The sequence below is a fragment of the Triticum aestivum genome, chromosome 4D (assembly GCF_018294505.1).
Source record: "Triticum aestivum cultivar Chinese Spring chromosome 4D, IWGSC CS RefSeq v2.1, whole genome shotgun sequence".
NCBI lineage: Eukaryota > Viridiplantae > Streptophyta > Magnoliopsida > Poales > Poaceae > Triticum > Triticum aestivum.
In genome coordinates, this window is record NC_057805.1 from 8,718,282 (window position 1) to 8,732,044 (window position 13,763).

The 13,763-nt window shown below is 46.0% G+C and overlaps 1 protein-coding gene across 1 annotated transcript; it reads right to left on the reverse strand.

Moving 5' to 3' along the window:
* Nucleotides 1–7,977: 7,977 nt before the first annotated feature.
* LOC123099367 (homeobox protein knotted-1-like 4) lies at nt 7,978–13,256 on the reverse strand. The gene is made up of 5 exons (XM_044521538.1): nt 12,959–13,256; nt 12,761–12,874; nt 12,545–12,656; nt 8,638–8,891; nt 7,978–8,537 (listed from the first exon to the last, which is right to left on the reverse strand). The coding sequence occupies exons 1-5, from the start codon at nt 13,226–13,228 to the stop codon at nt 8,307–8,309; spliced, it is 981 nt and encodes a 326-aa protein (XP_044377473.1). The 5' UTR covers nt 13,229–13,256; the 3' UTR covers nt 7,978–8,306.
* Nucleotides 13,257–13,763: the final 507 nt, after the last annotated feature.

A 13,763-nucleotide genomic window follows, 5' to 3' on the forward strand; every position in this document is an offset into this window, starting at 1 on the left:
AGTGACTATGGAGAACCATCACTATCTCATCTGGAAGATTAACTCCCACTCGATTCAAGCGATTTTAGTACTTAGACAATCTGAGCACATGCTCAACGATTGAGCTTTTCTCCCTTAGCTTGCATGCTTAAGAAACTTGTCAGAGGTCTCATACCTCTTGACATGGGCACTAGTCTGAAATCCCAATTTCAGTCTTTGGAACATCTCATATGTTCTGCGACATTTCAAAACGTCTTCGGTGCCTCAATTCTATACCGTTTTAACATTACGCACTGAACTATCACGTAGTCATCAAAACGTGTATGTCAGATGTTCGCAACATCCACAAACGACGCTCGAGGTTCAGCACACCGAGCGGTGCATTAAGGACATAAGACTTCTGTGCAGCAATGAGGACAATCCTCAGTTTACGGACCCAGTCCGCATAATTGCTACTATCAACTTTCAACTAAATTTTCTCTAGGAACATATCTTAAACAGTATAACTAAAGCGTAAGCTATGACATAATTTGCAAAGACCTTTTGACTATGTTCATGATAATTAAGTTCATCTGATTATTTAATGAACTCCCACTTAGATAGACATCCCTCTAGTCATCTAAGTGATACATGATCCGAGTCAACTAGGCCGTGTCCGATCATCACGTGAGACGGACTAGTCATCATCGGTGAACATCTTCATGTTGATCGTATCTACTATACGACTCATGTTCGACCTTTCGGTCTCTTGTGTTCCGAGGCCATGTCTGTACATGCTAGGCTCGTCAAGTCAACCTAAGTGTTTGCATGTGTAAATCTGGCTTACACCCGTTGTATGCGAACGTTAGAATCTATCACACCCGATCATCACGTGGTGCTTCGAAACCAACGAACCTTCGCAACGGTGCACAGTTAGGGGGAACACATCTCTTGAAATTTTAGTGAGGGATCATCTTATTTATGCTACCGTCGTTCTAAGCAAATAAGATGTAAACATGACAAACATCACATGCAAATCATAAAGTGACATGATATGGCCAATATCATCTTGCGCCTTTTGATCTCCATCTTCGAGGCGCGGCATGATCACCTTCGTCACCGGCATGACACCATGATCTCCATCATCGTGTCTTTATGAAGTTGTCTCGCCAACTATTACTTCTACTACTATAGCTAACGGTTAGCAATAAAGTAAAGTAATTACATGGCGTTTTCATTGACACGCAGGTCATACAATAAATTAAGACAACTCCTATGGCTCCTGCCGGTTGTCATCATCATCGACATGCAAGTCGTGATTCCTATTACAAGAACATGATCAATCTCATACATCACATATATATAATTCATCACATCCTTTTGGCCATATCACATCACATAGCATACCCTGCAAAAACAAGTTAGACGTCCTCTAATTGTTGTTGCATGTTTTACGTGGCTGCTATGGATTTCTAGCAAGAACGTTTCTTACCTACGCAAAAGCCACAACGGTGATATGCCAATTGCTATTTACCCTTCATAAGGACCCTCTTCATCGAATCCGATCCGACTAAAGTGGGAGAGACAGACACCCGCTAGCCACCTTATGCATCAAGTGCATGTCAGTCGGTGGAACCTGTCTCACGTAAGAGTACGTGTAAGGTCGGTCCGGGCCGCTTCATCCTACAATGCCGCCGAATCAAGATAAGACTAGTAACGGTAAGAAAATTGAACAAATCATCGCCCACAACTACTTTGTGTTCTACTCGTGCATAGAATCTACGCATAGACCTAGCTCATGATGCCACTGTTGGGGAACGTAGCAATAATTCAAAATTTTCCTACGTGTCACCAAGATCAATCTAGGAGATGCTAGCCCATAAGGCCCTCCGGGGCAGGTGGACCCTCCCGGTGGACCCCCGGAACCCCTTCGGTGGCCCCGGTACAATACCGGCATACCCCCGAATACTTCCGGTGACCGTATGATGACTTCCCATATATAAATCTTTACCTCCGGACCATTCCGGAACTCCTCGTGACGTCCGGGATCCTATCTGGGACTCCGAACAACCTTCGGTAACCACATACTATTTCCCATAACAACTCTAGCGTCACCGAACCTTAAGTGTGTAGACCCTACGGGTTCGGGAAACATGCAGACATGACCGAGACATCTCTCCGGCCAATAACCAATAGCGGGATCTGGATACCCATATTGGCTCCCACATGTTCCACGATGATCTCATCGGATGAACGACGATGTCGGGGATTCAATCAATCCCGTATACAATTCCCTTTGTCAATCGGTATGTTACTTGCCCGAGATTCGATCGTCGGTATCCCAATACCTTGTTCAATCTCGTTACCGGCAAGTCACTTTACTCGTTCCATAATGCATGATCCCGTGACTAACTACTTAGTCACATTGAGCTCATTATGATGATGCATTACCGAGTGGGCCCAGAGATACCTCTCCGTCATACGGAGTGACAAATCCCAGTCTCGATTCGTGCCAACCCAACAGACACTTTCCGAGATACCTGTAGTGCACCTTTATAGCCACCCAGTTACGTTGTGACGTTTGGTACACCCAAAGCATTCCTACGGTATCCGGGAGTTGCACAATCTCATGGTCTAAGGACACGATACTTGACATTAGAAAAGCTCTTAGCAAACGAACTACACGATCTTGTGTTATGCTTAGGATTGGGTCTTGTCCATCACATCATTCTCCTAATGATGTGATCCCGTTATCAATGACATCCAATGTCCATGGTCAGGAAACCATAACCATCTATTGATCAACGAGCTAGTCAACTAGAGGCTTACTAGGGACATGTTGTGGTCTATGTATTCACACATGTATTACGGTTTCCAGTGAATACAATTATAGCATGAACAATAGAAAATTATCATGAACAAGGAAATACAATAATAACCATTTTATTATTGCCTCTAGGGCATATTTCCAACACGCAGTGGCCGTCGCCGGCTCTCACGGCGCCCCCCACGCCCATCGCCCCCATGCAGCAGCCGCTGCCGCTGCAGCCGCCCCCCGCCAGCACTCCACTCTGGCCGCCCGTCGCCCACATGCAGCCGCCGCCGCGCCCGTCGCGCCCTTGCAGCAGCCGCTGCAGCCACAGGCACCCACGCCGCGCAGCACCGGGTCGGCGACGACCGCGCGCGGCGAGCGTTCTGATCCAGCAGGTCCGATTCCCACCCTCACCGTCACCGCTTCTGGCCTGGTTGGCCGGGTCGACAGCGCAGCCGGTCTGCACTATGGCCGGGGAACAGCCGGCGCCCACCCTGCAACGGCGGGCCCTCCGGCTCCGCGGGTGCCTGCGCGGGCCTCGACGGACCGCCGTTTCATGGGGGTCCCCCGGTGCCCACCGACCCGGCGTCATCCTCTTCGCTGCCCCGTACCGCCCAGTCGTACGCCCACGGCGGTTAGGCTCCAACCCCGCCGCGCTTCGCCAAGCTCCACTTCGCCACCTACGATGGCACCGAGGACCCCCTCAACTGGCTCAACCAGTGCAAGCAGTTCTTCCAGGGGCAACGGCTCGCCTCTTATCACCTCCGCGGCGCCGCCCAGACGTGGTACTACACCCTCGAGCAGGACGAGGGCGGCATGCCCCCATGGGAGTGTCTTCGCGAGCTCTGCCTCCTTCGCTTCAGACTGCCGATACCCGGGAGCCGGCTGGCGGAGTAGGGCCGCTTTCCCTTCACCTCGATGCATGACTTCACCGACCACTTTCAGGCCCTGGCGTGCCACGCGCCCGGCGTGACGGCTCGCAAGCGGGCCGAACTCTTCATCGGCGGTCTGCCAGATCATATCCGCGTGGACGTGGAGTTGCAGGGACCCCAGGACCTCCAGACGGCCATGTACTACGCACGCGCGTTCGAGCGCCGCGCGGTGGCCATCCAGCAGGCATCACCGTCCCAGGCCGCTAGGCCGCCACCCTGGCCGGATGTTCCCGCGCAGGGTCGGCCTACTCAGGCTTCCGCGGCAACCCTCGCCGTGACCGCGGCGCGCCCATTCCGCCGGCTCACCTCAGCCGAGCTACTTGAGCGTCGCCGCCAAGGGTTGTGCTTCAACTGCGACGAGCCCTACATGCCCGGCCACGTCTGCCCGCGTCTCTTCTGCCTGGAGGTTGCGGACTACATGGAGGAGGACGCCGCCGCCACCGGCCTCGGCGACCTGCCTGCCCAAGCTGCCGCGGAGGTGTTTGGCGACGGTTGATCACCTCGAGGAGTTCCGCAAGCGCTTCCCGCCTTCCAGCTCGAGGACGGGCTGTTTTTGCAGGCGGGGAGAAATGTTATGAGCAGCATATATATTACAGTCCAGGCAGTTAGGGGCCTGGCCCAGTTATCTTATCGTGTTAGGGGCTTAGCTCAATTGTATCATTAGGAGGATTATATAAACTCATGTAAGGACCTGTTTTGAGATGAAGCAAGAAGCAATCATTATTTGCTCGGCTTTTCGAAGGGAGCCGGGAGACCTAACCCTAGCCGCATCCTGCCAACGCCGCCGCCTCCTCCCTCGCGCACGACAGCGCCCAGCCGCCGGTGACCGCGAGTTCGCCCTCGTCCAGCCCCCTCCTTCCCCTACACCCTCCGGCCTAGACCCGGTAGAACCCTAGTTCCTACCAGCTTAATTAATGGATGAGGCAAAACTTTTACCTCCGTTTCAAAAAAAATAAAGGTAAAATTAGAAAAGGCAAACAGGTGCCTAAAATTCTATGTTCACAGGTTTATCTTATGGATTCCTTCTTGGAATTAAGTTAGAACTATGATGAACAACTTCTGCTTTCATGCTCAGCTTCTTTATAGTGTTTCAATGCTATGGACAAAATGATAGCAAAAGCGCTTATGCTTCATGTGCCGATTTCTTTGGTACAGGAACCTGGTTGAGTCTATAATCGCATATTAAAACAGTAGGTATCCATTGTCTCCGGATGGCAAGGCATCATGCTCTGGCGTTGTTCTCGCTGCAAGTAGGTAGTAAATCACTGCAGACTAAGCAATCATCTTGCAGTTTATTTTTGCCTTACCTCTTCTATAGCAGTGAAAATGATCCCTAGATTTTGGAGGGCTGTTTTACCTGAAGTTGAGGAGATTCATATATAATGAGTTGTTTCGCTTTAGAGATTTTGTGTCCTGACTTTGCTGATCAAACCAAGCATCCATGTACTTGGGATGAAAAAATGGAATCACAAACTATGAAGTGAACTGGTTGCCATACCACATGACCATCCATAAAGATGATTTTTTTTCTTCCATTTTTTGTGATTTTGTACATCAATGAGCATGTGTTGGAGACTGAATCTCCTAAAGTCACTCTTATTGTACGTGAAATTATTCTTTGCATTGAACACATACATTTGTTTGGATGTTTGTTACAAAGAAGCTGAATGGAATGAAGGTTGTTGTTATCTGTGGTATAATACATGGAAGGGACAATCCCCCTGGTTACATTAAAAACTATGTGATATTATGAAGCTGTTTCATTTATTTCTTTTAATTCACTATGCTCCTTAATGGTGGAGCTTTCTATTCAATCGGGGTATTTAATTTTGCATTTGGTTCATGATTTTTAAAATCAATCCGGATCAACCGGCCTATAAAAACATACCAATCCCGTGCATCCTCTCACCACCTAAAAAAAATAAACGTCAACATGTGAAATTGTAGCATCCATATAGTTCATGCAGACACCGACACAGAAAATTTCCCCACATAGCAGAATCAGAATGCGAAAAAATTCCCCACAGAGCAGATAACACAGAATCACAACGCGAAAATTTTCCCCACATAGCAGATAACATAGAATCACAACGTGAAAGACCACCAGAACACCGCCTTATAAATAAAATGATAAACATACTCCATCATTTTCCCACTTACCATACCAAATACTCCCTCGGTTTCAAAATATAAATACGAAATATCATTTCATGATGAATCTAATGATACAGTTTGATATTATGTATGGATATTGGTATATTTCTCTATTGTTTTGATCAAACTTAAATAGGTTTGACTTTTCAAAAAAATACACCTTATATTTTGAAATGGAGAGAGTAATTTTTTATTTATAAAAACCCAGCAACACCAATGGCGCAGCAAAGCTCGCCCAACCCAAGCAGAGCCATGAATGACAATGTTTTTTTTTTCTGTGAGTGAAATAATGTATAACTCAACTGAAGCAGTTCATACAATCAATCGTAGCAGTTCATACAATCGAAGATCGGTTCGAAAAGAAACTTAGTTGCTGGAAGGGCAAACTTATGTCTTATGGAGGCCGGTTAATTCTTATTAATTCGGTGCTCACAAGTTTGCCGATGTTCCTCCTATCTTTCTTTGAGGTTCCAGTTGGGGTTAGGAAAAGGCTGGACTTCTATCGATCAAGATTTTTTTTGGCAGACTGATGATCTTAAGAGAAAGTATAGACTCGCCAAGTGGGATATTATTTGTCGTCCTAAGGATCAGGGGGGTTGGGTATCGAGAATCTTGAGGTCAAGAACAGATGCCTGCTTAGTAAGTGGCTATATAAGCTATCAGTTGAGACTGATGCGACTTGGGCACAGATTCTTCGTAACAAGTATCTGCAATCCAAAACTTTGTCACAGGTGACAGTGCGACCAACTGATTCGCCATTTTGGAAGGGGCTTATGAGAGTTAAGGCAGCCTTCTTTACTAGAACAAAGTTTATTGTCGGAGATGGCAACGAAACTCGCTTCTGGGAGGACACTTGGCTTGGTGATACACCTTTGGCATTACAGTACCCAACTCTGTATCGTATTGTACATCGCCGTGATGCGCTAGTGGCAACGATTATGCAGGCCACTCCCCTTAATATCCAGTTTAGGAGGGTGCTTGTTGGTAATAGATGGGAAGCTTGGCTTCCTCTGGTGCGTAGACTGATGGAGGTTCAGCTATATCATCAGCCCGATCAGTTGTGTTGGAAACTTACTAGGTCTGGACAATTTACCGTTAAGTCGATGTACATCGATGTTCTTAACTCGAGTGTCATTCCTAGCTCCAAACATGTTTGGAAAGTCAAAGTTCCTTTGAAAATTAAAGTGTTTATGTGGTTTGTCCATAAACAGGTCATTCTAACAAAGGACAACTTGGTTAAGCGCAATTGGACAGGATCTACTAGGTGTAGTTTCTGTGATCGGGATGAAACCATCAAGCATCTCTTCTTTGAGTGCCCGTTGGCAAGAATGTTGTGGCGTTCCGTGCAAATTGCCTTTAACATTACTCCTCCGAGTTCGGTCGGGTCGTTATTTGGAACGTGGCTGGATGGGATAGAGTCCGTTACAGCTAGACACATTCGTGTAGGAGTTTGTGCGTTGTTATGGGCAATTTGGAACTGCAGAAATGATTTGGCTTTTAACAGAATAACTACTATTCATTTTTTGCAGGTTGTATTCCGTGCTACGGTGTTGATCCGTATGTGGTCCCTACTCACTCCGACGGAGGCCGGGGAGCGTTTGGTTACTGGATCTGTCCGGTGGGAGATGGTAGCGCGGGATATCTTCAACCGGTTTGGATGGCGGTCATGTAATAGGATAGGCAATTAGTTTTCCTATCTTTATTTCTCCCAGCCGGTTGTGGCTTTATGGCCTTTTTCTGTTTTCGCGTCGAGGTCTATGTGAGCTCGACTTTATTTTGTTTTACGACTCTACAACATTGTTGAACCAATTTAATTTATCTAAGTGGCCATATGCATCGTTCTGATGCAGAGGCCGGGGAGTCCCCCCCTTTTTTAAAAAAAAATACAATCAATCGTAGCTAGCTCCATAGCATCCGAAGGACCCGAGCCAATCCAAGTCATGGTTCTGCCTTCTAGACGAGCAAATTTGGATATACTATCACTAACTTTGTTTTGGCTACGATTAACATGCGTAATACAAGAATCATGATGAACCATCTTGTTACGGGTGTGCCACGCCCGCCAAAGCATCATAAGCAACATTGAACGCTCAATATCAGGAAGAGGCTCTAAAGCATGTAGCAACCATTATTTTGCATGGTACGTATACAAGGCAATGACCAAGCTTCTGCCATTACGTCTCCTTGACAATGTTGATAGGTTAGCCAAGTTTTCACATTCATTGGATCAGGGGCGGCACATTTGGCTTCTCGAACCCCATGATCCATACAATTTTGCCTAAAAAAAGTTGATCTCATTTACGCTCCATTATTACACATGTAAACTTCACTTTGCAATGAATCTACTGCATGCACGTCCGGAAGCGCGTGCGTGTTGTACTCCATACGCGCGTGCACAATGGTAGCGAGCTAGCACACGATGCGGGGCATGCAGTCGACTGATTAGGGTCTCAAAACGGACCACCGTCGGGATACCCACTCCGTCCGGTGAATTGCTGGCCTTCCATCCCAAGGACGGCAGGAGAGCTGCTGCTGGAAGCACCGGCGTCGATGTGCTGCAACCTGCTACCCATCGCCGGCGGCGCCGGCCTCCAGTGCCGCTTCCTCTGGTTGATGAACCAGTTGTTGATCTGCCTCGTGTCGAGCCCCGTCGACTCCGCCAACGCCAGCTTCTCCGGTTCCTGGAACGTATGGCGCCATTAGCGCTTTTGAAGCTCCAACCAAGATACGTAACGATCTGCATGCATGCATGAACCCAAAAGTACATAGCCAAGCACGTACCGATGGGTAGGGCCATCCGTGGTGCAGATGCCACCAGTGCAGGAGCCTCTGGCGCGCCTCCCTCGGCAGCCTGCCGCTCTTCTTCTTCTTCCCGGAGAGCTCCCTCCAGAGGCTTCTCAGGTAGCCGCTGTACTTGTCCAGGAGCTGGCTCGTCAGCTGCTTGCCCTCGCCGGAAGGCAGGCCGGCGACGTCGCCGGTCTCCTGCCCATCTTCGGAAGAACCCTCGCACTCGTTGTAGTTGTTGCCGCCAGTTGCTTAAGACACGGCGATCAAGCAAATAACCAAAGACATATATGGTCACTAATTTATTAGTTTCATCTAACGAGCCAACGTTAGATAGGATAGGAACGTAGTGTGCTATAAAGTGACGTAGTAGTAAATATTATCACTAGATTGATCGGTTTGCTATTGCTACCATCGATCGGCTGCTGGCTGCACATGTAACCACCAAATTACCACAGAACATGCATGCTAGCACGCCCCACCACCGTACCACCACCACCACACCATCCAACATCGAACTGATCATGATCTCTTCCAGATCAAGCTAATTGATCCTATGTCCAATCATGCAGGCACAAAAAAGCTGGATAATAATCGGGCGGTACGGCCATCGGAGGCAGAGAACATTTCAGTCAGACATTCACACGCCATACACGTATGCCTGGCGAGATCGCAACCGCAGCGCCTAGGCTAACATGCGCATGGTGCACTAGCGACCCATGCATACGCATCAACGGGCGTCTTCACACGGGACGGGAGTATGTCACTGCGAGAGAAGTGATTCAAGACCATGGTTTAGCGGAACCTATGGTCTATGCCGTACGATTTAACATCCCATTACATGTGGATCTGTGACACGCATGCCAACTGCATTTTTTAATCAACCATGCATGGATGCTTATGAATAGACATGCATGCCAACTGCATTTTTTCATCAACCATGCATGAATCCTCATGAATAGTGTCCAGAAATCAATGGTGTCGAGCGTAGATTCGGCCGAACCATGGTTCCGTATAACATTTTCGATGTCACTGTGTCGTGTTGCAGCTTTCAACTATGGCAACCGTGGTGTGATAGCGGGGTAGCTGGCCAGCAGTTGCTTTGCCATGTGGCCGTACGGGCCGTTTCAGCATGCATGTGCCTCCATGCTTCTCTTTTCGAAGAAAAGGCAATGGGTGTCTCATACAGTACTCATTGTGTCCTTTTTTTGCTTTTACTCTCATAATGGAGCATCTAGCCACCAATCAAGATTTGGGACAACTAAGTTTTTGTGTTTGATTTGCAATATCTACAACGTCAAATCAGTATCATTAGATCCACCATAAATATACTTATATTTTCTTTATTTGATATTGTAGATGCTAATATAACCATTCTATAAACTTAATTGATCAAACATAGAAATGTTTGGCTTTTGAAAATAACATGTTTTGTATACTGAAACGAAGGGGGTATATATGAGCCTAGCTCTAAGAGCAAGGCTAATGGAAGCGGATTTGTACCACCTGGGTGCTCCACACCCCTATACAAAAATTAAATATATTTTTAAAAAAAACTGAGATTTTGGGATATCAAACCTGGGTTCCCAATCTACTCCCGTGTGAAATTTCGTGAAAAAAATACCAGGAAGCATATTGGTGCCAAAAAAGACAAAAATTTCCTATGTATGAAAAAAACTGTTTGGATGAATTTTTGTTCGGACAGTATTTCATTCGCCACGGATACCGGATACGTTTCCTAGTATTTTTCACGAAACTTCACACGGGAGTAGATTGAGAACCCATATTTGATATCCCCAAATTTCAGATCTTCTTTTTAATGGTATTTTTTATGTTTAGTATTCGTATAGGGGTGTGGAGCACCCAGGAGCTCATGTGTATTTTCCTAAGGCTAATGCTCTATTTCGCCACATCATATATATAGTCAATCTAAAAGCATATCCATATGGTAGACGCTAGCTCTACATATTATGTCACTAATATCTTACCCATCTTGTTCTCTCGCAAAGTGTGTTGGTGTCCATGTTGCAGCCCACTATAAGTTTACAATCCACTCCTCTTCTCTCTCCCAAACTCATAAAAAAACTGAGGTGGCAACTCTTATAGCTTGATTATGTCCCGGTTCAACAGTAGTTTCATACATAGCTATGGTAAATAAAAAAAATAAAACAAAGGGGCATATATGTTCCTAAGTTGACTAGAAATACTTCTGGCTAACTCAAGAGATGTCAGTGGGTTTTCTGTCTAATGAAAATTTGGCAGTTACATGTTTCTATAACCACCAGAGGGCAATGCGTGTTTTGCCGCACCATTCTTCAGTCATGAGTTAAGTTTTTCTTTCCAGCCTGTTATGGCTGGTTGCTTCATTAATATTGTGTGTTTCATCCGAGGTAGGCGGCTTTTAATTACATTTGTGTTTGCTTTTTCGTTGGCGAGATAGGGTGTCTGGTGTGTGAGGCATACTAAATTGTTTTGTGTGTGGGTGTGCCGTTATTACACGTAACACATAAATTAACATATGGGCGTCACACATTCACCTCGAAGTAAACATAAATGTAACCCACATATATTGATTCACTCCCTTATTACTGATCCCATCAGTGACCCCTTAAGCCCTGGCACACCAGAAGCTAGCATCCCTAGGGAGCTTAGTATCTTAAGTACATGTACAATCGCATATTTCTACCCTAAAGGTGCCTATATATTTGTTTACTAAACTCTGGTCTTTTATTGTGACCAGAATACAAGTCCGCTCGAGTTGGTTGGTCTATAGTCGTGATGACCTTAAATGTACATCCATATTGTAATGTGCATAATATTTTTGACACCTGGTTGATGGGGGTGGTGCCTTATGTTGGGTTCTTTCGCTATCCAAGAAGGATATGATTTTTGACAAAAAGAAGACTTGTACTCCTTTGCAGGTTATACACTCATTTACGTGTTGGTTCCATAGATGGTCTATGCTTCAGCGGTCGGAGCACATGAAGTTGTTCAAACTAGCATGTATGTGGTGTGAGCAAATGATCAAGGATAGGGGTGCAAATTGGTACCCTTTAGAGCATTCTCTAGCCCTCTTTAATTCAACTAAATAAACTAAATTTTCAAAAGTCACCCCACTTTTATAAATTTACTACATTTGGTTGAGCTAAGAAGAGTCGGAGGGAACCCTGAGGGTCACAAATTTGCATCCCTAATCAGAGAGGTGTTTACCCCACATGAATGTTGGTTTAGTGTATGGCTCGGGTGAAAGTTGTTTAACCCAGCGCCCTAAGACATTCTTCATCTTTTTTATGTCAGACGATGACACTGTTATTTTTTTGGGGGATTGTCGACTTGATGGGGCTGTGCGCATCTTGCTATGCTGAGATCGATTTATACTTCTTGCGGTTATATCACCTTTGCCATGTTTTTTTATAAGGCGAGGACCACGGAATCTGGATCACAAGATGCACACAGACAACCTTGATACCATGTTGGCCTCAAATTCCCTTCTTATCAATAACAGTTTACCACTTCAAGACATTTAAGAGTCCTAATTAAGCTAGAGGTTCGGGAATTATACACACCACATGGTACGCTACACTGACACTTGTTTTCTTTCATAGATGATGATAAATAGACGGCGGCGCGCCTTCGGCTTGCTTCAATGCTTCTAATCATCGCTAGATGGTCTCCGAATCTGGATATATTTTTATTATTTCTTGTGTTCATTATAGTACAATGATTGAAGATGAATAGATCGAAAGTTTCCATAAAAAAAGTATTGCCGCAAAAAACAAAGATGACAAATAAAGTATAGGAAACCCGCAAGGCTGCAAGAGTCTTGGCATTATCCCAAACTCCCAAACCGAGAAAGACAAGCCCGCAAAAATAACTTGGTGTAATTAATTAAGCATGCACACACCTGGTGCAAATGAGTCGATATGGGCCTCAGCGCTCCTCATGAGCTCATTGGCTACTTGGATTTGCCTCGTGAGCTCCTGACTGTACATCACCAGCATATCATGGTAGGTCTCCTGCACACACACACACACACACAGAAAAGCATATATATCGCTAGATCCATGTATGCAAATAATTAAGCTCCAGCTAGCTAAACTAATCATGTAATACTTGTTACCATGAACTGGTCGAGCTCTGGGTCCGCCGGCTGTTCCTGCATGTCGGCTGAATTTGGCCGGAGCTCGTCGAAGAGGGAGGAGAGCCGACCAACAACTTCCGGCGGCGCTCCGACCTTGGGTCAGAGCAAATAACCAAATAAGAAACAGCAGGGCAGCAAGATACGAGCTGTCTAATGTCAAATTGGAATGGCACCTACTTTCCGGCAGTCTATAAAGGCTCCGAGGAGAGCCGGATAGAGAGGGTGGGACATGATCTTGGCCTTGATCGTGTCAGATGATCTCCTGTTGTAGCTGGACTCTCCACAGAGTTCCGGGGCCCGGAACGCTGCTGCCGTCGGCGCCTTTTCCGGTGGTGAAGTTGATGTAGAGGCTGCGTACTGATCCATTGCGACGAAGGAGGGAGCTGATCCATTGTGGGTAATGGCTGCGGCTCTGGGGCCGCTCCCAAGAAGAGGGGGCTGATCCATGCGTTGGTTTGTCCAGCTAATGACTCGGCCGGCGAGGTCTAATCGTCGGAGGAAGCCTATTTAGGGTAAATGGAAGTTGTCTATTTAGTTGCCTAAAATTCTAGATTGATTTGTGAGCTTGTGTCTGGTTTGCAGTTACTGTCGGGGAAGCACAGTAGCTGGACAGTCATATGTGAGGAGGAAAAGGGTCCAATAATCGAAGGGAACAACATGGTCGCTGTTAAGTGCGCTGTTCATCAAGTGTACGGTTGCACTGTCGTGGGCAAGCAGAAAAGGTATGAGTTAATTATGCAAAATCGCAATTTCAAGAGGACCTTTTACAGTATATCACACATTTGAAAAAAAACTTTCATGAAATCATATATTCCAATCTTAAATATACTCCCTCCATGCGAAAATACTTGTCGGAAAATGGATAAAATGGATGTATGTAGAACGAAAATACATATAGATATATCCATTTATCTGACAAGTATTTCCAGACGGAGGGAGTACTATACAATGAAAGAGATGTGCTAGAGGTTCCTAAAAAAAG

What these genes read in the sequence shown, in the direction of transcription:
- LOC123099367 (XM_044521538.1), bottom strand. Translation starts at nt 13,228, where the DNA reads ATGGATCAGCCCCCTCTTCTTGGGAGCGGCCCCAGAGCCGCAGCCATT. An exon ending in CCTTTATAGACTGCCGGAAA is followed by an intron (nt 12,875 to 12,958) that starts GTAGGTGCCATT and finishes CTCTGACCCAAG; the next exon opens with GTCGGAGCGCCGCCGGAAGT. An exon ending in TATCGACTCATTTGCACCAG is followed by an intron (nt 8,892 to 12,544) that starts GTGTGTGCATGC and finishes CCGTGTCTTAAG; the next exon opens with CAACTGGCGGCAACAACTAC.